Source organism: Rhamphochromis longiceps, linkage group LG10 (genome assembly GCF_057381845.1).
Source record: "Rhamphochromis longiceps isolate RC_006_pf linkage group LG10, R_longiceps_female_GT1.1, whole genome shotgun sequence".
Taxonomy (NCBI): Eukaryota; Metazoa; Chordata; class Actinopteri; order Cichliformes; family Cichlidae; genus Rhamphochromis; species Rhamphochromis longiceps.
The window spans coordinates 15,584,350-15,609,747 of NC_140566.1; the positions used below are offsets into that span (position 1 = coordinate 15,584,350).

The window sequence follows — 25,398 nt, forward strand, 5'->3', positions numbered from 1 at the left end:
GACAACTGTGGAGCTGCCAGGGAAGCAGAAGCGCAAACGCCACACAGCTCGCGCTCGGGATGTTACGGTACGGTGTGTGACTGATGGGAGCTTTGTCGCGATCAGCTGCAGAGAAACTTTCTTCTCTCTCTCTTTCTTCTTTTGTGGATAAATGATTTTGGAATTGGCGTCCGACAGAGATCAATATAACCGGGATCCGAAAAATAAATGGAACAACAAAAATCGCGAGAACTTGAATCGCTCCTGTTCAGTTTTTGCCAACTTTGTATAGGCTGCTAGACCATCCGATCAGCCTCAGTCAGTCAGTCCGTGAGGGCGCAGCGGCAGGGGAGGCTGGATGTGGCAGGAGACGGGTCACTGAGCTGCAGTGAGCCGGGTGCGAGTTTCCTAATCCCTAACTATCCAATGTCACCGGGCAGGATGATAATCGTTGGACTTCTGCTCAATGTTTTCTCTCATGGTAAGCATCACCTTTCTGATTTTGAAGTGAGATTTTAATCACCCGTTTAGACTGCCATATCGCGGTGTATAATGCAAAGCTGGGATCTTTTGGAAGAGATATTTTCTGACAGTACCGGCAACTTTAATAAGAAAGTGCATGCGTGTGCGGGTACGTGCGTGCGTGTTTTTCATGCAAATGTATGAACGAATAGCAGCATATTAGAGAGTATGAAGCCCCAAGCCGAGATACACACGAAGACACCGGAGCTAAATTTGTTTTGCTGATGTTCTGTTATTATTTTTGTATATTGCCTACATCTGTGTGACCCGAGCGGTAGCTGGCTTGATATTGAAATTCATAAAGGGAGAAAGACTTTTTGTCCACGCATGAGAAGGAGAATAAACGTTGGCTGGACGCAGGTTCATAAATAGTCTTGCATTGTATTCCAGGTTTAAGAGAAACTTTTGGGACAGCCTTCAGAATAAAACTACACAGGTCCACGAAATAATACAAAATCTAGCAGAAGTTCAGATATTACATGTGGATGATGTGTTCAGGTCTGAGACAATAGACCTTTCTTCCTTTATTTCATAAAATGTGCAATGGAAGTGAATTTGCTGTAGGATTAAATCTGACATTCACAACTTAATAGAAGTAACAAAAGAGAGCATTTAGTGTCACAGCACGAGCAGTCATTGTCTTTTGTGAAGATCAACTCAAGAGAGACCTTTATATTGTCTAAAGTCAATAATGTGGTCGGACATCTCAGTGGAGCGTAAAGCTTGTTGGTCTGTGGTTGCTGGTTTAGAGATATATCCATTTTGATCTTTCTTTTGAAAAATGTGACATGTACATCAGAGCTTGTGGCTCTTTACATGTCATGTATCTTGATCTATTGTTCTTGATCTAATGTAACACAGACCGCAGGACACACAGCCACCGCCCACCCTCTGCTTTTCACTGCACAAATGCATGCAAATAGTGTAATTGTTGGATTATGCTCCAAGTACAGGAGGTTCATCCTTCTCGGCATCCGGGAATGTTCAGATAACATCAGGTGAGGCTGCCCATTAGAGATTTGTATCATTAGATGATGAATGCTTTCTCGTGAATGTCAGAGCCTTCAGACACGCAGAACATCATAGTGTTTCAAGCCCACCTGCCACGCACTTAGGTGGAATCACACCAAGAAAAGCAGCTACTTTCAAGTGCTAATTAATCGAGATACGAATCATTACACATGCAAATTAGTCTGCACTGATGTTCACTTCTGACATTATACCTGATTGCAAGAGAAATTATTGGATTTTAATTTTGTTAATCAACGTCATTAAAAAAAAAAGTGTAATCGGTGCAGAATCTGGTCTCGGTGTTAATGTCGTTTTGGTCAAATCTGTTGTGGAGCTACTTTGTTTCAAAACGGCTGTTTGGCCAGACTTGCTGTTTAAATAGTCTGGCCCCTACGAACTGTATTCCATTTCATGCAATGTTATTTTTACCTTGGAATATATCCGACTTTGTGCAACTCGGTGGCCTCAACAATGGCAGCGCCAACAAGATGATGACAGTGGCCTTCTCAAAAGGTTTGTCACCAAGACTGAAGAGGAGAAAAACATCTATAGGTATAGATTAAGAATTTTCACGCCTTTGAACAAAAGTCCCGACTTTTAAAAGCTGACTTTAAAATCTATCATCTGTTGGGTCAAAGATATGATCTGATTCTCATTCTCTGGGTTATTTTTTGTATATGTTGTTGAATCCACGGTTCTTTCCTCAAATGAATAGTGCAATGGAAAGAAAGCCCACAAATAATGCATGCAATCACTTTGAATGTGGAAACACTGCATGTTTGCCAGCTATATAAACTGAAAGCTGGCTATTGTTGAGTGACATTTAACCCGACTTTGACCCTTTGCTGCCAGGCCCCTGAGGATTATCGCTAAAGTCCCAGTAGAGGCTGCAACTGCTGATTGAGCACTGCTATTTTGGTAGTTCATTTAGTGGATGTGATTGAGCCATAACACGGTTGTCACAAATTTATTAGGGCTTATTTTCAGGCTGTGTAAAGTTACCCACTTCTTAGGTGGACTAGTCTCCCTGGAGTTTCTATTTGGCTATTTGACTTCACCTCATGCACGCAGGTTTATCCAATTCTCAGCCTCTTTATCCTTCTCTCCGTGCCATAGGCATTTCTTTGTCTTCCCCTCTGAATGCTCAGGCATTGTCTTGATGTTCCCTGTGCCTGTAATTCTGTTTTGTTTAGGACGACAGCACACAAAAATTAAACTGGCAAGAAGCCCATTGAATATTCCTTAGATAAAAAATATGAAATTCCTCTGAATATGCATCTATTTGACATTTTGCATTAAAGGAGTCATTTTAATTAAAAGGATCACATCAAGGATAGCAATTAAATGTAGGTCTGAATGACACCTGGTTTCTCACTGTCAAGCTAAAAGCATAAAAAAGCCCCACTTTCTTAAACGTTAAATTGTGTCACTTATGTATGACTGGCTGTAATAGTCAATTTGTTCACGTGTGCACTGCATCTTGATTGCCGCTCGCACACACTTGATGGCACAAACAAAAAATCCACAGCCCGATGGAAACTGTCAGTGCTCGTGTGTGTGTCTGGCCAAGAAATGTCTTGGCACGTTGGAATTTAGAACTACATCAGGCAGCAGAAGGCAGAAGCCTGAAATATTCACACAGATCCAGACACCCTAGCTGGCTGATGCAGCACCTGATGCGTTTTACCTGGTGTACAGCGGAGGGATGCTGCCTGCGTGATGTGGCTGCACAATCCGCTGGCACGGCTCATTAAGTGAGACATTATCCATGTACTAGATGCACTGGGTAGCTGTTGATATCGAACATGAAATGATTATTCTTGTCCTCACCAGCAGAACTGTCGCCTCTGGATTCAGACAGCTTTACCTGCTGCTCAACAACTCACTGTCGAGCAGCTAATACTGCTTTGCTTACTCCTGACTCACTTACAGTGGGGCAAAAAAGTATTTAGTCAGCCACCGATTGTGCAAGTCCCCCCACCTAAAATGATGACAGAGGTCAGTAATTTGCACCAGAGGTACACTTCAACTGTGAGAGTCAGAATGTGAAAAAAAAAAAATCCATAAATCCACATGGTAGGATTTGTAAAGAATTTATTCGTAAATCAGGGTGGAAAATAAGTATTTGGTCAATAACAAAAATACAACTCAATACTTTGTAACATAACCTTTGTTGGCAATAACAGAGGTCAAACGTTTACTATAGGTCTTTACCAGGTTTGCACACACAGTAGCTGGTATTTTGGCCCATTCCTCCATGCAGATCTTCTCGAGAGCAGTGATGTTTTGGGGCTGTCGCCGAGCAACACGGACTTTCAACTCCCGCCACAGATTTTCTATGGGGTTGAGGTCTGGAGACTGGCTAGGCCACTCCAGGACTTTCAAATGCTTCTTACGGAGCCACTCCTTTGTTGCCCGGGCGGTGTGTTTTGGATCCTTGTCATGTTGGAAGACCCAGCCTCGTTTCATCTCCAAAGTTCTCACTGATGGAAGGAGGTTTTGGCTCAAAATCTCACGATACATGGCCCCATTCATTCTGTCCTTAACACGGATCAGTCGTCCTGTCCCCTTGGCAGAAAAACAGCCCCATAGCATGATGTTTCCACCCCCATGCTTCACAGTAGGTATGGTGTTCTTGGGATGCAACTCAGTATTCTTCTTCCTCCAAATACGACGAGTTGAGTTTATACCAAAAAGTTCTACTTTGGTTTCATCTGACCACATGACATTCTCCCAATCCTCTGCTGTATCATCCATGTGCTCTCTGGCAAACTTCAGACGGGCCTGGACATGCACTGGCTTCAGCAGCGGAACACGTCTGGCACTGCGGGATTTGATTCCCTGCTGTTGTAGTGTGTTACTGATGGTGACCTTTGTTACTTTGGTCCCAGCTCTCTGCAGGTCATTCACCAGGTCCCCCCGTGTGGTTCTGGGATCTTTGCTCACCGTTCTCATGATCATTTTGACCCCACGGGATGAGATCTTGCGTGGAGCCCCAGATCGAGGGAGATTATCAGTGGTCTTGTATGTCTTCCATTTTCTGATGATTGCTCCCACAGTTGATTTTTTCACACCAAGCTGCTTGCCTATTGTAGATTCACTCTTCCCAGTCTGGTGCAGGTCTACAATACTTTTCCTGGTGTCCTTCGAAAGCTCTTTGGTCTTGGCCATGGCGGAGTTTGGAGTCTGACTGTTTGAGGCTGTGGACAGGTGTCTTTTATACAGATGATGAGTTCAAACAGGTGCCATTCATACAGGTAACGAGTGGGGGACAGAAAAGCTTCTTACAGAAGACGTTACAGGTCTGTGAGAGCCAGAGATTTTCCTTGTTTGAGGTGACCAAATACTTATTTTCCACCCTGATTTACGAATAAATTCTTTACAAATCCTACCATGTGAATTCATGGATTTTTTTTTCACATTCTGTCTCTCACAGTTGAAGTGTACCTCTGGTGCAAATTACTGACCTCTGTCATCATTTTAAGTGGGGGAACTTGCACAATCGGTGGCTGACTAAATACTTTTTTGCCCCACTGTACTGAGGGCCCCCCAGGCCTGGAGTCTTTCTTTGGGTTGGTACATCAAAAGTGGTTAAGCAAGTGGCTCCGTATGGAAGTTTTCAGCACTAGTGTTGTTATGTTGCACAAACTGAGGCAAAATGAAAGGTGAGGTGTTTGCCCATACATGCGAGGTAATTTAAACAAGGTGTGTTTTTTATTTAAGGAGGTGTGAAGAGTTGTTCCACAAACAGCTTTTTGAAAAGAAGTTGGCAAATGATCAGATTTTTTGAAGACTGCACTTTTTTTTTTTTTTTAAGTCAATGTAACATGTTACTAAACCAATCAGTGTTGTCCTCATGTGGCCACAGCTGTGAGCGCTGCTGGAAAAAAGATGGGGCTTGTACACTTTAGGTGTGGAAAAATTTGATGACTTGATAGGTTGTAGAGAATAAATAAATGCAGCAGGTAGAACTGCATGAAGTGACTGAAGGGGAAGAAGCTACAATGCAGAACAGAGAGGCCACAAAAGCATGTAAGCACAATGACGAGGGAGAAAAAGATAACGCAGTGTACTGTGGTTGCTTGGCTAATGTATGGTTGTTGTTGTGTTTCCTTGATAAATAATAACTTTGTTTTCAGCTTCTTTTGAAATGTTTTTCTTTGAGCACTAATAAGTCCCAAATACCCAGCGACATCTAAAGGAAATGCATATGCTTTGAAATAGCATGTTAAATAAGAGTCATCTCAGCACGAGTTCACATACTAAATAAGTCAGCTTTCCATTACAGACAAAGAAAACCAACTTTTGCCATTTCTTTAAGAGGAACTGCTCGACCGAGGCTGCCCAGGGCAGTAGCGAAACTTTGCTCGTAACAAAGAGAATATGTGCAAACTGTTAAGCATATGTTTAATGTTAAAAGAAGGCTTAATGTTAGAGGAGGCTGAGCCGATTGTTTGAATTTGCATAATTCTCAGTGGAAACGATTGTGTCAATAAGGAGCCACTGAAGCCTTAATCAGCACTGATCAACCATCTGTGTCCTTCCTGAGGAAGCAGCTCTGACCACACTGCACAGGGAACAGTGTTCAAATTACACATCATGATTTGAGCATAATGTTCTGCGGGGTATCCGCTCCCATTTATTAGTCCCATGTTTTGTTTTGTTTTTAGCATGACGTCTTGTGGTCAGTTGATGAGTTAATTTCATAGAAATACAATATCCCAGCATGGTTGTGGGTCAGCCCTAGCATGCCAACACTGTCGTCCTTTTAATGTGCCGCTAATGAACAAAACAGGGCTATAGAGATATTGAACATTAGCCTCATCGTTGTCATTGCAGCTATAAAACCACAGTTGAATATGTGGTTTAACTGCTACTAATAATTACCTAAACACAAGCTGACATCTTCAAGCTGCTATTTTTTTGTTTGTTTAAAGTCCAATCCTAATCTATATTTATTTAATGTACTCACTAGAAGGTCAAGAAGAGCAGTAAGTGTTTGTGTTTTTATGGTGGAATAAGTGCATTTTAATTATAGCTCTACTTTCCCTGACACAAAACTGTAGCTGCTGATTGTCAACAATTCCAGTTACAACAAGTAAAATCTTTTACGTGCACGCAGAAATGCATGAACAGGTCAGACAGGAATCCCACTGGTGTGCTTGTGAATGAGTGCACGTAGTAACACTTTGTGGCAGCCGTGAGCATGTTTCTCCTTTTTCTCCATCTTGTTGCTGTGCTTCCATTTGCTCCTTGAGTCTGTGACTTCCTTCCAAGAAGTCCCTTCTGTCACAATCTCTGAGCAGATTTCACATCAGAGTCGCACTCTCCCGCCACGGTCTCCTCTCAAGTCAAATTACTGCCCAACAATCTGGACGCTCTACAGCCCATCCCATGTGTTTGAAAGGACGGAAGAGAAAATTGCCAACCCAGTTGGTCCCTCTGTGAATGTCGGTATGTGGTGTATGGTTTGACGTTTATGGCTTCAACCTTCATCAGCTCACAAATTCTATTAATCAGCCCAGTGAGAAATCAATAGAGTGCATTATGGCTCCCATATCGCAGTAATTAATCTCCCGCTTACTTTTCTTTCTATTTTTCTTTTTTCCTGAAAAACATAAACCCCGTGCTTACACCAACAATTCCCTTAATGCAGAAGTTTACTGTAGCAATTTGTCGTCCCAAAAAAAACCCCCATAATGTGAGCCTAGTGCTTCTTTATCAGCATAGCGTTAAATAATGCTAAAAATGAACTTCTGACCTGCACGCTGGACGAGGCATAAAAGAGCTGGTCTGGACTCCATAGAGGTTTTTGTTATCTCTGATGTATATGTGTGTTGGTATGCGCATGTGTGAGCTTACACCATGAAAGGTTCTCACAAAGTAAAACTGCTGATAGTCTGTCTTTATCGAATGTAAGCCTGAAGGAGCAAACACTGAGAAAGAATAATGAATAAACTGGAGATTATACAAAGCCTGCTAAAATTGCAGCTAAAAGTGCTGGGATGTAATACTTTGGTAGGATTATCGAGACGTCACGATACACAGATAGACAGGTAATCATCACCTTTGCTGTAACCGTGAATATGACTGATTGGCCTGTGTGTTACTATCCACCACCCCCACCTCACCCTATGGAGTCCCAGCAGTCGCTTTGGAAGTTTTCCTGCTGTGGCGATGAAGCATAGCTTCTGTTTATGATATGTCTCATGCCAAAGTGAGACGTGGACCTCATGTGGCGCCTGAGATTGCAAAACATGCAGCAGCAGAATTGGATTGCAGCCGCGCTTTGGGCCGCCAGTCAGCAGGAGCTTAATCGAAGTGTGTGACCAATCTAACACAATGCCGCGTGTGTTTGCATACGAGCTTATGTGATGTAAATGTTAATGTACTGAATCACAAGTATACGTGTGTATGAAATGGGTACAGATATTTGTTAGCAGGCATGCATTACGTTTTAAACATGATGATTTACTCTATGTGCAACCCAGTTTTATATATCTGCCAGCCTATTCATTACATGCACTTACAAAGTGACAGGATACAGAAAATTAATGAGCTAAAGTGGGAAAAGTGAGTGCATATTGCCTATCCAAGCTATTTTCCTTATGTCTCGAATGACTGTATATCAAGTGTAATTTGTGGGGACAATAATGTGTCACATTTGAGAAAATTAATTTCCTGAAATGCTCCTTCAGATACATTTTTTTGAAGACTGCTTTTTCTTTTCTTTTTTTTAAACAAATGTTTTTACTCTCTCTCGCCTCACTCGGCCTGCCTTTGGCCTTCCTGCATTGTGTTTTTTTTTTTTTTACTGAGCAGCAATCAGCATTATGAAATGATTATCACTCGCAGTCATTCGAGGCAGAACATTGCCAATCAAAATATGCTTCATGCCTAATCACAATGGAGCCACGTGTTTTTTGTTCTGACATGTAGAGGAAATGTGGTTGGTGATATTCAGCATGTTTCTACAAATACATATACAGCTGATGCAAATCTTTAGCGTCCTTAAGTAGCATGTTTTGCAGGAGCAGCTGTATGAATGCGCACATAAGCTGGGGGAATATCCTGATAGTGGATGTTTCAATTCACTCAGTGTCTGAGTGTGATATCCAGATTGAGTCTCAGTGTGAAGGTAAAACTGGAAGTGACGTGCTGCATAGTGCTGAATAAATTGGTTTTGTCTCTGGCATTACATGTGGAGACGGTGTCTGGCATCAGTAAAAGCTTGTTCCAAATGGAAGGAACTCTGCTGCAAAAGGATTTGCCCTAAGCTGTTTAAGTGTCTTATAATAATAACAACAGCAGCGCAAGACATTCACAAGTACACATATCTGAACATAGCCTAATAAATACCAGTGTGACACATGTAAGAGGATGATAGTCAGGTTTGTATAATCTTTTATGTAATTTAAACTTATACATTTTTACACTGCTTTCACTGCCTCTCATAAACTTTTTTTTAATGATATTTCTATGCATGCTTGTTTATAGAAAGCTACTTTCACTTTTTGGCCAATTACTGTCACATAGGAGGGGCCAATTCCGGAAATACTCTCTTGGTGGTGGTTCAAGTATTTGCAGAGCAAAAACGCATCCAAGACTTGAGGGCTGGCTGTTGAATGGCATCCCTTCTGATCCAGGAAACTAGCAGATTTTTTTTTCTCACCACATGCCCGGTTGTCTTTTAGAGTTTCTTCCTAGTGTCTGAATGCAATGCAGTTAGGAAGCTGACTCCCAAACCCTCAAAGAAGCACTTGAACAGAAAAGTGTGGACAGATTTCTAAACGGACAATAACATTGATTTGACCCCCAAAATAAAAGAGACAAAACTTTAACTGTGTGAACATCCGGCGAAATCAGAAACCAAGGTGGGGAATCAATCTTGAAATTACGCTTCGGAAAGTTGTCAGCAGTAGTAATGTTGCGTTTAATGGGATACATCATGGGTGTATGAAGAGGTAGTTAATAGGATGAATCATCAAAAACATCAGTAGGATCCTCCACTAAGTAGTTTAATCAAACAGTATGGCAATGTTAATTTAGAGAGCAAAATCCTTTTGGTGTTGTTGGGAATGTAGAAGCTGAGGAAATATATGACTAACAGAAGTGGTTACTAAAGATTTGGCTAAGTTCTCATCTTTGCTCACTTAAAGCAAAGATGGTTAACTCTTAAGAGAGATGAAGCTAACTCATAGTATATGAGCTCCATCGTATTACAATTTGAGGTGAAGCATACTAAACAGCTTAAGAGGACATGCTGTAACTCCCACTGGTGCAAATATTGTGCTGAACAATAAACTGATAAAAAAGTCAAAGATTTACTTTTAAGTTGTGTGGGGAAAAAAAGAAACCAGAAGAAGAAAATTCAACTACGATGCCCACTGGGAAGACGAGGAAATAATTTGAAAATGATTATAGCCATAACATACTCCTGTAGTGTTGGTAAATTATTCTCCTTAGTCTCTTTGATTAGATCTGAGGTTTTGCTCTATTGCTCTTGTGTAGTTTCAATTTTATCTTCCTTTTTGGATATTATCATAACCTGCTGAGTGCCTATGGAGTGCACTCACCTGGCTCTGCTGCCTTAATTAAAGCCTATTTAGTACTGGATGGTGGGACAATAAACCCAGTAATGTTGGCAACATGCAGCTTTCACCACTTACGACATTAACCTTTCTTGCAGGTAGCGTGACAGTATCTGCATCCGTAGACTGTTTGGTGGCCGAGCAGGGATGCATCCAGGAGCAGTCCTGCATGGCCATCTATCGATTGCTGGAGTACTGCGCGGCCGAGGAAGCCGTGGCGCCCCTCAGGGCAGACGCGCGGTTGGAGTGCCTGGAGGCCCAGAACTCCTTGCAGCGCTATCGCCCCCTCCAAGTTTGCAAGTGTCAGCGTGGCTCTCGTAGGGAAGAGCACTGCCTCAAGGTCTACTGGACTGTGAGATTCGCAGGTGGGTTTGATGCTTGCATTTAATGTCTGTATGTGCTGAATTCTCAGCTGGGTCATAGATGTGGTCTTTGTTCTGCCTTTTTAGCATATGATGAGTATGAAGTGTCTCCATATGAAGAACTGAAGTTAAACCTGGTGAGAAACATCGAGATGTCGCGTATGGCCTCCATCATGTCAGGTAGAGATGAACGTTTTTGTGATTTTGCTCCCAAAATTAGATTTAGATGCCATTTTTGATTTTCCTGGGTATACATTGCTCTGTTTTCCTCCCAAATCCCTCCCCCCAGCTTCCTCTAATACTATGGATGGTCAAAACCAGTGCTTGAAGGCGGCACAGGACTGTGGCCTGTACGAGAAATGTGGCTCTCTGCGGTCAGAATATGTTGTAGCCTGCACCAAGCGAGCAACAGTCTCTGACAACAGCTGTAACCGCCAGAAATGCCACAAAGCCCTGCGGCGCTTCCTGGAGCGCGTGCCAGAGGAGTACAGCTTCGCTTTGCTCTTCTGTCCTTGCTCTGACACACTGTGTGGGGAGCGCCGGAGGAAAACCATCGTCCCGTCATGCTCTTATGAGGAGAATGTGAGAGGGGAGGAGAGGGCGGGCAAGCCCAACTGCCTCAGCCTTCAGAACTACTGCTCCAAAGATGAGCTGTGTAGGTAAGATGGCTGTTTGAGTAGACTGATGCAGAACATTAAGGGCTCGTCGTATGGACACAGAACAGAAAAAGCATTGAAAAATGAGTCAGAAATATTTGCAAAGTTAACCACAAAGTAATGATTCGACACAGTCCTCAAACATGGATGCATCAAACACACGGTGCTGTCTTTTTAAACACTAGTGGCACCAGTGAGCTGCATTTCTGATGAGCATCTCCCATTTTGTTAGTATCAACAGAACTGCTGCAAATAAAATTTCCCCTTCACTGATGAATGAGTTAATTAAATAATCTCTCCCCTAAAGCACAAACATGCAGTCCTTCAAGGGTGATATGTATGAGATACACCCCCCGGATTACTAGTGAGGGGAATAAATGTAACTAAATGTAAAGTGAATGGAAGCTGTAAATGCTTTTTTGATTGACAAAATTCATCCACCAGGTCTGCTTTTCCCAGATGTGATTTAGCATGTCATTCAGATGATACAATCCAAGATGTCCTGAACATACCAGACCCACTGCACGACCCTTGCTTTTGGACTTAAAGTGGAATTAAAAGCTAATGTTGTCCATGTCCACTTGTGCCACTAAATAAGCTCTGACCTGTTGGTGCATGGACACAAGATATTTTGAAGTGTCCCGTGGTGCCTTTGAGTCCTGTTCTGGCCTGTGGTAAGACTTGATGCGGTGCATCTTTAGATCCCAATTTCGATGCTTGTTTGAATTTGAATGTGGGAGGTTTGGAGGCTGTGCCGTTGATTTCAGCTCTTTGTATTATTCTGGGATTTTCCTGAGCAGTTTTTGTGGTTTTTGGGGAATATTGTCATGCTGCCAACAGAGAGTGGTATTGACATGGGGGTGCTTGGTCTGCAACGGTGCTCAGGCAGGTGGTAGATATGAATGTTAATGCCAGGACCTGTGGGTTTTCAGCACATTGTTGCATTGTAACTCAAAGATTAAAGTCTCGGAATATAAATATTTTACGCCTTGAATGTACCGTATCCTTTCTTGTCTGCTCGTAGGGAAATATAAGCAGGTGACAGGTCCTGTGGGGCCATAACCACTGAGGAAGCTTTTTACAGATACAGAAGTGGGAGCAAAAGATTGGACCAGTTTACTTCCAGTGACTCAGAATTCAAAGCTACATCGCTGCTCATCAGGATGATTTGTGAGGGCAGTTTTTGTTCAAGCGCTGTCTACTTATTGTTCTTAAATGGATATAACAACACTCACCAGACGCATTGTTAGGTCCACTTGTTCACCTGCTTGTAAACACGAGGATGTAATCAGCCATTCACACGGAAGCAGCTCAGAGAAAAAATGTTGCATGCTCTGATGAGTCTCAGTGCTGCAAAATTCACATGACATTAACAGAATAAAAGCATGATTCTATCCTGACTTATATCAACAGTTCAAACTGATTCAGTTCTCAAACTGGTTTCTTGAACATGACATCACTGTATTTATATGACCCATCCGTGGTGGAACAGAAGAGTCAAATCATGGATGCGCAGCTGACAAATCTGCAGCAACTGTGTGACGCTTTCATGCCAATATGGACCAAAATCTCTGAGGAAAGCTTACAGCACCTTGTTGAATCTGTGCCATGAAAGATTAAGGCAGCAGTGAAGACGAAAAGGGGGGTACTACCGAATACTAGCAAGGTGTACCTAACAAAGTGTCCATAGAGTAAACTACTTGAGACTTAGTAGACGGTGACGCAACACTCACACTTTCAATATACAGCATTATGAGGAACAAAGAGATATGAGGTTCTCAGGGGCATAATTTTCAGGGGGGTTAGGGGGGGTAATGACCCCCCCAATAATCAGACCCAACCAATATAACCCCCCCAATAAAATTATGAATTATCTTGCATAAATAGGCTGTTGATTTCCTTTACTCATTTCAGTTATTACCAGCAAAATAGCTGCATGTTTAATCATATGGGAATTTACCCAGATTTATTTATTTATTTAGACCGAGATCTTGACCCCCCCAATGTTCAGCACAAAGTTACGCCGACGGAGGTTCTCCTGTTTCATTCCTGCTGACATGTGTTACTATACTGCAGAGTGTGGAAACGGCACCAAAACACACCTCACATCATTTAATGTACAGTGTTATAGATCTGCTGTTGATTATTGATAAAAGCTTTGAATGATGCAGCTGCAAATGACTGTATCTGTGCACATTTAATACATTAACTTCATTAGCCTGGCGATACTTTTTATATGAATGAATGAAAGCTGAAAAAGAAGATTAAGTAAAAGAACAACTGCAAGGCCAAACAGCACAAAGTGCATAAGAGAGAGTCGTGGGAATTTTGAACTCAAGAAGTTGTCATCAGCAAAAGTTTTAAATTTGAACTCCAGCTTTAAATCAGTGAGTCAATAGACTCACTCAGATTTTTATACAAAAGTAATGAAGCACAACAATGCTTCATTACTTTTAATTGCGGTAGCATCAAGCAGTCTCTTTGTCTAGCGTGCTAACCTATGCAGCATTCTAGAAACAAGCAGCGGGTTATGTTTCAGTAATGCACACGGCATATGGGCTGCACCTCCATTGTGGAAAGGGTTGATTGCAAACCTAAAAGACATCATCTACCTGCAAAATGTATGGTTTGCACACCTTTCAAATTATCTGTCAGCACTGACAATAACAGTGTGTGCATTTTTGCAGAAAAGAAGGTGGCGTCAGAGTGCTAGAAAGCTACTTTTTTTTTGAAGCTTTACTAAAGTACCAGGCAGTTTTCATGTATCCCTTTCTCTAGTGGGTTGAGCTCCTATACTATGTCGTTGTTTGTGTTGCTTTTGTTGTTTCCATTCAGCACAACCCTGAATCCCGAAATGAAATTGTCAAAACACTTTTAAAATGCACACTCTGTTTCTCTGTGCTGACACATGAAAAACTGTTTTCTCTTCTTGTGTGTGTGTATGTGTGCGCGTTTGTGTTTCAGATCCCGCTTTGCTGATTTCCAGCATAACTGCCAGCCCTCCCCTCTCTCTGCCTCTGGCTGTATGCGAGAACGCAGAACCATGTGCCTGAAGGCTTATGCTGGACTCATAGGTGAGACGGAGGAAAACAAATTAAAGAGGTGGAAGAGGCTGAAAGAGTGTATAGCTCAGAAAAAAACCCCAGACAGAATCTGACAAACAGAACTTCCTCCAATAGGTGTTTAGCAGCGATATTCGGTATGTGTAATTTTCATTATGCAAAATAAATCTACAGGGGTTCACAAATGGTCCTTAGCTGCTACTCTTTATAGCATCACTTATAACAGCGGCAGCAGATTCAAAAACAGTGTTTCCAGCAGTTCACCAAAATAATGTGGGAAATATTATTTTCACTCATTCCTCACACTCAAAATGTAATTTTGTGTACCTGAAATTATCAATATCTAGAGCTGGGAACCTGGTGACACCATACCTGCAGGGCATCTAATACCGTTAGTAGTCTGTGTCTTACCTTTCATAGAGGTGTGTGCTGAAAATAAAATTCTTGGTCTGAAGGAAATATGATTTTAAAAGTTTATAAAGTTGTGCCTGCAGTATGACTTTGGTCTTCTTTCTATAACCAGGAACCATCATGACTCCCAACTACGTGAGCAACAGCAGTACAGAGGTGTCCCAGTGGTGCACATGCGAAGGCAGTGGGAATGAATGGCAGGGCTGTCAGCGCATCCTGCAGATGTTCACCAACAATATTTGTCTGCGTGAGTACGATGTAATAAGGCTGAGAAGGGAAGGCAGCACAGCACAGTTTTACAGCTTTTTATCCAAAGGAAAAAAATTGATACCAGAAATGTTCTAACAAAAGCAGTACTCACAACAGTTTGTGAGAACCAAACAGTTCAAGACAAATAAAATTTAAGATCTGGGATTTTCCTCTAGTACACAAAATCTCCGTCTCTGTGTCTCTGTCTTTCTCTGCCCACTCCTCCTACATGATCAGGAGTTAAGCGTCCAAACGTGGCGCACAGGAACCTCTTAGGCACCTTAAGGTTCTTATCTATCTCAGAAATTATGATGTCATCATGTTATCTAGCAACCAGCTAGAAATGGGCTAAAATGACTTGTGTTTAGTATTTATGCATTTATAAAAATTTATAAAAGCATTACATCATTTTTACTTTATGACAGCAATAACTAATTCAAATCCACAAAACTTAAATTATTATATATTATGACACCATGCTAAAAACCACCTAGCAACTGCCCAAAATGACCTGTATTTAACATTTATGCACCTATAACACCTTATGTAAGCTTCATGTCATTTTAACTTTAACATCTCATTTATATCCACAAAAATTCAGTTATGTAATATATATTGTGACACCATGAGGTTGCAAGACAACCGCCTAGCAACAGGGTATTGCTGTCTATGCTAAGAAAATATTGTTTTTAGCATTTATACACCTATAACACCTTATGCAAGCATTATGTCATTTTAACTTCACAGCAGTGACATTTCATTTATATCCACAAAACATCAGTTATGTATTATATATTGTAACACCATGAGGTTGCCTGGTAACCAGCTAGCAAAGGTCTAAAAGGACCTGTTTTTAGCATTTATGCACCTATAACACCTTATGCAAGCATCCTGTCATTTTAATTTCACAATAACATTTGTATATATCTGTAAAAACTGAATTATACATTTATGTATTATAGTGTCATGATGTTGCCTAGCAACCACCTTGCAATGGGCTACAATGACCCATATTTTGTTTGTATTTATGCAACTACAACTCCTTATGGAAGCATCGTGTCATTATCATTTCACAGCCATCAGGAATAGGCTAAACAAAGCTGTGGCATGAGTATGTCCTGGTCATTCTGAGAAAATAAAAGTGTGCATGAACATTCAGAGAGTCAGGTGTGTTTCAAAGTTTCAGTTTCAGGAAGTTTAAACTTAACTAAGGAGACTGTAAAAACACAACTTGAAGAAACAGTGTACCTTTTTGATCATTTACTGTACGCTTATTGACATTCACATTTGAGGATTTGGTAATATATGTTGATTTTATTTTTAATAGTATTTTTTTCTACATTTTGTGTTATTTGAAGGAGTTCTTGTAAATTTAAATGGAAGCACAAGTAGCTGATGCATCTTACAAATCAAAATTTAAACACACTGCTCATCTTTACGCTAAGTATCTTGTATCTGACAAATCACCCTGTGTCAGCATAATGACCGAGGAAATGTTACTTTTTAGAGTATTATTTAAACGAATGTAGGCATGCTGATCTAAGTGAGCATTTTAAATGTGCATGAACACAGAATTCAAATTAGGTGGGTCATAATTGATGATTGAAATGGCAAACCATTGAACCATAATGTTTTCTTATAAATAAATCAGTGGCAAGAGACATCATCCCTGGTGTGTGGCTGGCTGCCAAATGTGAATCTGATTTCCAAGCTTTGTGGAGTCAATAAATCCTTTCACTAAATCTGATAAATATAATGTGGCTTCTTGTTGAACTGTTGCCAAATCAGAATGGCTGGAAGGGTAGTATCTCATTTTGCTGCTGTGTAAGTATAAAGAAAACTGTAAAAAGTAAAAAAAAAATAAAAAAAATTGCAGTACAATACAGTAGAAACAATTTTTACTGATGTACTGTACTCTAATAAGAGAGCAAGAATAATTGTTAGAGGCCAGACACATTCTCTTAAGTAAAATATGATCAAACATTAAGTGCTGTCCAGCCAAGAATCAGTCAATACATGTCTAGTATACACAGCAGTCATTGGTCACCTGCATCCAATTATTTGGGCTTAAGATAAAAGTAGCTGAGTGAACACGCAAAAGAAAGAAACCAAATGCAGCATATACCAAATATTACAATGACTAGTTTCAAGGATGTGCATTTTATATATCCCACCCTGTAGCCAATGTCTGACAGGTTGAAGCTAGAATATCCCACAGCAAAAAATATTCATGTTTATATAAATATAAATTTAAAACATTACACCGGTAATATTTTTAGTGCAAAAAGCAGCATAAGAAATGACTTAAAAGTGTTTAAGCAATAACTGGAGTCATGTGAAAAAGAAAGTTTTCTTAGCACTCTATGTATTACTGTGAAAAACGAACTACACTATCATTTTCTCCATAGGAATTAACAGGATAAGTAGCACCTGGGTGTTGCTAATCTTGATTAATTCCTCATCAGCACATGTGAGCACCTCTAAAAAAGGTTTTGGTGGTTTGCTGGTGTGGAGCATTCAGGTGTGTGTTTATCTTCCCAGGAGTGGACATCCAATAAATTCACCCGAAGGTCAGACTGTGCAGCGCTCACAGAAACTGCACAAAATCAAAGAGCTACATCTTTTACTCTACGGGGCTCATACTAAATGTTAAAGTTCATGACAGCACTATTAGAAAAAGCCTGAACGAGTGTGGCTTGTTTGGAGGGGTTACCAGCAGGAAGCCGCTTTTTTAAAAAGAGAGACTGACAAAGTCATACAGAAAACAATTACTTTAAGTTACTACTGCTACAGTTATCCCTACAACCTGGATCACAGGATACCATGCAGTCCTGTGAAAACCTTCTCTTTCACATGAATATACTTACATATACGTACAAGTATTTGTACAACCACTAATGACTTCACCACAAATACAAACAGTTGCAATATTAATTTGAATATTTTAGTATTTTATTTACTGTCCTTCAACTATCAGTGTGTGAATGGGTGGATGACTGGATATGTAAAGCGCTATACAAATACAGGCCATTTACCATTTATCAGAACTGCTTGGTAACATGTGGCATGGACCCAGCTAATTTCTGGAATAATTGTTCACACCAAAGCAGATATTTTCTTGTCTTTGGCAGCCAGGAGGTTCTCTGTGGGATTTAGCTAAAATAACATTTGGAATGTGTAGAAGAGATGTGAAATTAGATTATTTTCATCCCATTTTATATGTAGGGAGCCAACAGAAATATTGTACAAGGTTTTGACTTAAAGGTGGCATTAAATTAAAAGTCAGGAAATTTCAGTTATCAGAACTCATGCCAAGGGATATGTGGGTATATGTACCAATTTCACAGCAATCCATCCGATGGCTGATGGAAGAGGCTGAAGCACGCAGAGAAAGTTCAAGTAGCCACAGGTAGAACTTTACACGCAGAGGTCTCAAAGTAGCAGGTTTGAAAACAGAACCTTCATGATTTGAGGTGAATGTGCTAAACGGTGCACTACCGTGCCACAAAAACAAAAAGCAAAAAAGAGAGGCTCATATCTCATGCACAGTTTTGCACAGTGTTTTCAGAGCTAATGGCTCTAACTATGCTTAGAAAAGTCACAGAAATTTTTTTGGGTGATGCTTCAGGGATGAATAATGATGTGAAGCTAAAGAAGATTTCCCCTGCTGCTTTTGTTTTTAGGCAGTGCCATCAGCTCCATGGGAATCTCCGCACCTCCTCCTGTGGAAAACTCTCCCATGCCAACTTCTCAGCCCTCCCCACACGTCTACCAGGAGAAGGTCCACGTCAGTATTAACACTCTTCCTGAATTCGACAGTGTAAGTTGTCTGTGCTCTCTGCGCCATATGCTGGTGGTACCAGTTCAGCTAAAGAGGCAGTCGCCTGTGTATCAGGTGATAACACCTAAGTGGGACTATCGCAGTGTGCCGGGCTCCGGAGCTCCTTGTATAAACTCAGATTACTTCCCTCCCTCTCTCTCCTATCCACACCTCTCATTGTGGCCTAGGATTAGCCGTAGGTGTTTGCAGCAGCAGACTCAGCCCTTACTTTTAATATTCATGTATGCACACCCATCTGCTTCATAGTCTCCATTCTCTCACTAGTTTAATCCTTCTAATTCCTCATTTTCTTTTCCTCCTATCCCAAGCCACCCACCCTCGTAGCACAGAAACTCCGCCGCTAGTAGATTTAGAAGACATCGAGATGCACAGTTCATTTCTGGAGTTTCACTGAAAAAGGTCAGATTATGAATTCTCGTGGATACACCAAAGTGAAACTCTGCAGCATCACTCCACATCTCCTTTGATGCTTTTATCGATGCACTGATTTGAGAAAACCTGAATGAAAAAATGGATAGATGACTGTGCTACAAGTTTCCTTCCGTACTTTTAATGCAGTGAAATGCCAAGACCAAAAGTAAAACCCAAACTAAAGTAAGGATCCGAGGTGAGGACTCAGTCTCTTTCCATTCAGTGTGCCCTCACAACCCTCTGTGGCTGTGTTTGAATGGAGGCTTCGCTGTAACTCAGGGCTTTCTCAAAGGAAAAATATATAGCACAGAAAGTCATACAGCAGTGAGAGATTGTTGAATGTGAACTCTTGAAGGAGAAGTTGTGTAAAATGTTATCTGGGTTATTAATATTAAGCTCTGCTTCTTTCTTATTTGTACAAATAGCTTTAAACAATCCACAGAGAGCAACATTTTGTGAATAACCTAATATTTTACTGAAAAAAGATCACACCCAGGTCATCAGTAGATGTTGCTCTATGGTCAAAAAGTGAAAACCACTGCTTCTGTACGCTGCTTCACATCAAAAGCATAGACCAGAGAAAGCCCAGCATACATTTATGTACTAATACTGAGCTAATGTGGGAGTTTTCTGCCTGCTGACTTGTCCTGACTGTGTAAATTTTCATTTTCATGTTTTATATTCTTATCCATCACATAGTTCCATGGTGTGACATCTCATTTGTCCCAAATTTTCCTGCGGCATAAGGCAACGACCCCAAACATACAGCCAGACTTTTAAAGAACTATCTTCAATGAAATGATGAAACAAAAGCCTGGGCAGAGCTGATATAGCTCCCCGGGGACCTGAAATACAAATACAGTCAAAAACAGATTACATGAGGAAACAGAAGACATTGGAAAAGCCTAAATAGCAAGATCCCTCATCCCAAGTGTTCATTTCATTTCATTTATTTATTCATTTTCAGGCACAACAAATACCTATATTGAACATAAAATACACAAAACAAAAAACAAAAATTGCCTGAAAAAGGAGTGGGACGAAGAAAATGTTGGGCAAAATGTGCACATTTACCTCAGAGAAGTGCTGCTTTTGACTTTTTAAATCTTTTGCACGACAAATTGGAGATTACTGGTGGGACTCCTAAATGTGATTTTATAGAATTTCATTAATATTAATAATGGACCAGGCTTACTAGAAGTCTTGGGTTCTTATGATCCTCATTTTTACATTTAAATTGTAATTTTTGGAGTGTTACTAATCTGTCAAGGACAGCTGGGTTATGTGCTTCATCGTAGTTTAACTGCCTATTTGTACTTTAGGTCATAGAATTTGAGTAGAAAGCCTTACAGATTGTAGCGCACCTTATATACATGCTATATGCTATGTATCAGCAATGATCATCTTTACAGATTCGACTCTGTGTGTAGACTCCCTCGCTGTGGGGAGGGGCTGAAAGGCAAAAGAGGGCAAAGGTCAGTTCTTTTGCATACCCCAAATATCTTTTCCTCCTCTGGTTTAACTCCAACATCGACAATCAGGCTAAGCAGTCACACGAAGGTGTTTGTTAACTCAGTGAGGCAATCTGCAGTTTCCTAATTTAGCAATGAGAGGCAGTGTTAACAGCATGTGACCAATCAGCCAATGACAAACATGGAAAGATTTACTTGCACAAACCTTTGAAAAATATGGATGAAAACAGAATTTGGTTTTTGTATAAAAACAGCGGTTCAACCAGTAATTATATTCAGCCTACACCTGCCAATCTTTATATATGCTGACAGCCCTGTCTTGCTATAGTGGAAAAGGCAGGACTTACCTTGGACAGTGCGAACACAGAGAGACAGTGAACCATACACTTGCACATTTTACGTCATGTGAAGGACAAATATATTACAACTGCAATTCTCCCAACTTCCTATTAGCAAAAGTAGAAGTTAAAGTTTACTTTTATGGTCTGATGGTCTTGGTGTGTTCCATTTTTCTATTGCAGCAAACTGAAAACTGTCAACAGTTGTACTCTAACTATTATTAGGTTTCAGTAAGGATCCACAGATCAGCACCACACATCTCCTTTTTTCTTTTGATACTGAGTGGAGCAGACAAGAGAGTGGTAGCTTAAAGAGTAGATAAAAATCATTTATTCACAATAAAAAATGGATCATCCCAAAAACATTAACGATAAAAAAGATAAAACATTCAAATTTACTTCAAGCTCATGGATGTAATAGCAAAAATATGGAAATACAGGACATAAAAATATAAAATCTTACCAAATCAAATGGTGAGCAGAATAAAGCTGTCAGGCAATTCAGTAGATATAAAAACTCCAAATCATAAAACAGTATTTGCAACCACAGAAGAAGAAAAGTTTCCCCGGCTACAGCAAAGGAAGTTGTTTTGGAAGCTAGTGCAGCACTTGTTAGTCCTTTGGCATGGGTCTCCACTCTGGGGGAGGTGATTGCTCTGAGGTGATTGCTACAATGATCAAGTCGCTTACTGCAGATTTTTTTGTTGCTTCTTCCATTTTTGACCTCGTTCTACCTCTTAAGCACTCACTATGCTCAGGGCGACAGTGGCTCACCAGTGGCCGTTCCCTCACCGTGGCTTCCTAGTTGCTAATTTTCATTCCTGTCTGTGGTTCTCTCTTCTCAGCTCCTCCTATAACTGTGTATCTGTTGCCCTGCCCGTTTCACTTCTCTGACATCCTATAGGTCCCGTCCTGGGGGTTGACCTTTTTTTAAAATTTAAAATAGTGTACAAATACCATTGAGAACTGACAACAAAAACACACATCTATATATACACATATAGATAGATAGTTTCAAGTTGCACAAACAAAATGTACTTTCTGTCTTTTGTTAACCTAAAAGTCATGTCTTAGCTTCCAGGTTTTTTGCCTTTAGGATATTTTTACATGTGCTTTAGATTCTGGGTTAATGTAGACTTTCTCTTCCTGACCTCTCCTCCATGCTCCAGCACACATGTTAATTGAAAGAATCGCTCTTCCTGTGCTTCCCGCAGATGGAGGACAGCGAAGAAGAGGAGCAGGAGGAAGAGGCGAGCGAAGAATTCAACGTCATTCCGCCGTATTCCGAGAAGGACTCTGACACAGAATCGGGTGCTAGAGGGAGCCAGCGGGGAGCAGCTAACCAAGCAGTGCCCGTGTATCCATTACTGCTGCTGCCTGCGCTCATCATAGACTGGAAGTGTTGGAGCTACTGAAGCCTCCATCTCATTCTCCACTTACATTTTACACTCGCTACTGCTGTCAAATCCATCTCAGCACTCAGAATGGACCTCAGAGGACTGTCATCAAGAAGAAATGTAAATACTCATAACACTTTTTCTTTCCTTTTTTCTAGTTTTGTATCCCAGCATTTTTTTCTATCTGTTTTTTCCTCTTGAGCCTCCTCAGATGTTAAAAGATATCTGTAGCCCCGCTGTATCCATGTTGTCTGTGCTCAAGTTGTCTCAAATGAAAGGAAGGCAACAGCACGAGCAGATACATGAGAGCATGGGTGAATTGAGAGGTTTTCTCTGGGCAAATGCTCCATCTAGAGCTTGCTTCACACTGAAACCCCTCTTTTACCAAGAAGCACATTGCCCAAGGCCACATTCACTTTACTTGCTCCCAAAAACCATAACCAGTCTACTCCACTGCAACCAGGCATGAGCATGGCTTTTGATTTCTTTTTCATGACCCATGTCGCATCCGTTTCTCTGCTGCCCCTTCGGCTCTTCCTCTCCCTCCTTCGTACTGTGGTAGAGTAAGATAATCCACTTCGCAACGAGCTAATAGGAAGCCGCACCACACTTAATCTGCTTTGTACCACTAAAAACGAAACACTTTTGGCAATGGCTTCATTTAAAAAAGTGATGAAATGTAAAACCAACGCGTTGTCGCGTCGCATACAGTTCTTTGCGTTTGGCGCACCGAGTCACTCTGCTCCCTTTCTTTTGTTAACACGCCACTTAGTATTATTCCTACCGCAGTGAGTGGCTGCGAATTCAACCACAGGCAAAAGTAATGAGATCAAATTCTTTTGTAGAAATGACGAGGAGAGAAAAGCAACATAAGCAATTACAGCACAATTCAAATTGCTCAGCATGCAGGGGAAGTCTAGAGTAGGGCTCAGGGGAGGAAAAAGCCAATTTACTGCTGTCATACCCTCTCACTTCTTTTATCCTTAGGAGATGTGTTTTTAGTGCGCCTTCACCATCATGCACTGTAGATGCTGCGAGAGCGAGATGCAGCGATAGAGACGGACACAGGAGGCTGTAAAGCCTGCTGGCTGCTCTGATCATTGAGCAGCACATTGAGCCATTCTCTCTGCCTGAAATATCTTTTGCTGATGTTAATGATTTTTCCTCTTATGGCTCATTTTCTTGTGAAATTATGCAGCTGCAGGGGTGTAGGTAAAGAGAAGGATAGTGAAGCTTTTTAAGAGGGGTAAACTTCTCTGAACTTCTCTTTGATGATGGGTTTCCAAGAAGTAGCTCTGCAAAGAAAATCACTCCATGGTTTCTCACTAGTCATAAACCGCTATAGCACCAATTCATTGTAATTATGAATTCATGTTTTTAAGAAAATAATATGTATTGGAGTAATTGCATTGATGGGTGACTCGAGACTGCGTCACCAACATCTGCTGGAGTTGTTTATTAATATGAAGACTGAACTTTGGATATGTCTCGACAGTGTGAAGGCGTAAAGGAGACGCTGGAAGCATATAAGCTCTGTTTCCCTGAGTGCCAGTCTATCCTATTTCAAAGTTTGGGGAAGTTAAAGTTGGACTTTGAATGGATGTTGTAAGGCTAGTGCACCTGCAGTGACTATTACTGACTGTAGGGCGAAATGACATCATGCAAGTTTTTTGACCACGTACTTGTTGAGAGCAAAGTTTTGAAGTATGACTTCATGCTTAGCTGGTGTCAAGAGAACATAACCGGACAGAAGAAGTGAAGTAATAGTCTGATTTGACAACCAGCAGGGATTCACATTTATGAAGCAGACCGTGGAGGAGGCGTGCCGCTAATGACAGAGAAACATCACCCATCACAGCGTTTACGCTGCAGAATCAGCCGCAGCGAGCTCTTAAGCATCCAATGACAAGTGTCAGTAATTGCATCCCGTGCACTCTGGCCTTAACGACTTAATGTGAGTTTACATGTGTATCCGCAGGTTTGTTTATATTTGTAAACTATGTAAAGTAAACGTTTACATCAGCTTACTTTCCATGCATAAAACTGAGATATTAAAGAAACTGTAACTATTCCCCAGACAGTTTGTATGTTATATCATGGATGTGGTGAGGCTATGTACAGTACTGTTTCAATGCTTGTAAAAACATACCAGACATGCTGAATAATGCTGACCTTAGTGTGTATTAACTGTGTAATTTTGTGACATAGCATAAAGTGTTCCAGTTTGTTAAAAAAAAATCAAAATAAAAGTCATGTTGGAAATTGAAAAAAGTGCTTTTGAATGACCGAGGAACGACCGCTGTGGAAGGGCTTTTTGGTCATTTATAATGTAAGTGAACATTAAATCAATTAGTTGGGAAAATAAAATGTGTTAAAGTATCCAGTTATTATGAGAAAGCTCTAAGGTTTTACTTATTGTGAAACCATCAAAAAATAATCTGGTCGTTAACAAGTCTTCAAATTAGGGAACTACAACCTCATAAGAACTACAAAATCATGTTATTATTTATTTAACAAAACCTAAGCCAAAATGCATTGTGTGAAAATGAAGTATTCCCTTGCTGCTTCCACAGGAATTAAGAGGCTAAGTAGCAGCCAGGTGATGCTAATAAAATGCACTTGACTGATCATCAGCTAGTGTGAGCACCTCTATAAAAGCAAGTTTTGGCAGTTTTCGGGAGCATTAACGTGTGTGGTAACACAACGCCAATAAGGAAAGAAGCAATTGTTGCCGCCCATTAATCTTGTATGGGTTATGAGGATATTTCCCAATCATTTAAAGTTCATTATTGTACAGTGAGAAAATTCACCCTAAGGTCAGATTGTGCAATCCTCACAGAAACTGGAAAGAAACCAAGGGTTGCAGCTCATATCCTAACAGGGCCTCAGTTAGCATGTTAAATGCTAAAGTTCATGACAGTACAATTAGAGAAAGACTGAACAACTGCAGTTTGTTTGGAAGTGTTGAAAGCCTCTTCACCCTAGAAAGAAGAAAAAGCTTAGGTTTGCAAAGTTGCAACTAACCGCAAGACCTCTAGAATAATGACTCTTTGGACATGCACGACCAAAGTGGAGATGTGTGGCCATAATACAGTG

The 25,398-nt window shown here is 40.8% G+C and overlaps 1 protein-coding gene across 1 annotated transcript; it reads left to right on the forward strand.

Annotated features, from left to right (window-relative positions):
* LOC146660532 (GDNF family receptor alpha-4-like) lies at positions 1–24,555 on the forward strand. Its single transcript, XM_085420448.1, has 8 exons — positions 1–460; positions 10,202–10,468; positions 10,553–10,645; positions 10,755–11,124; positions 14,086–14,195; positions 14,707–14,841; positions 18,527–18,663; positions 22,120–24,555. The coding sequence occupies exons 1-8, from the start codon at positions 406–408 to the stop codon at positions 22,318–22,320; spliced, it is 1,368 nt and encodes a 455-aa protein (XP_085276574.1). The 5' UTR covers positions 1–405; the 3' UTR covers positions 22,321–24,555.
* The last annotated feature ends 843 nt before the right edge of the window (positions 24,556–25,398 follow it).

Coding starts and splice junctions, on each gene's coding strand:
- LOC146660532 (XM_085420448.1), top strand. CDS start 406: ATGTCACCGGGCAGGATGATAATCGTTGGACTTCTGCTCAATGTTTTC. Junction 10,469..10,552: donor CTGGACTGTGAGATTCGCAG/GTGGGTTTGATG, acceptor CTGCCTTTTTAG/CATATGATGAGTATGAAGTG. Junction 14,842..18,526: donor CACCAACAATATTTGTCTGC/GTGAGTACGATG, acceptor TTTTGTTTTTAG/GCAGTGCCATCAGCTCCATG.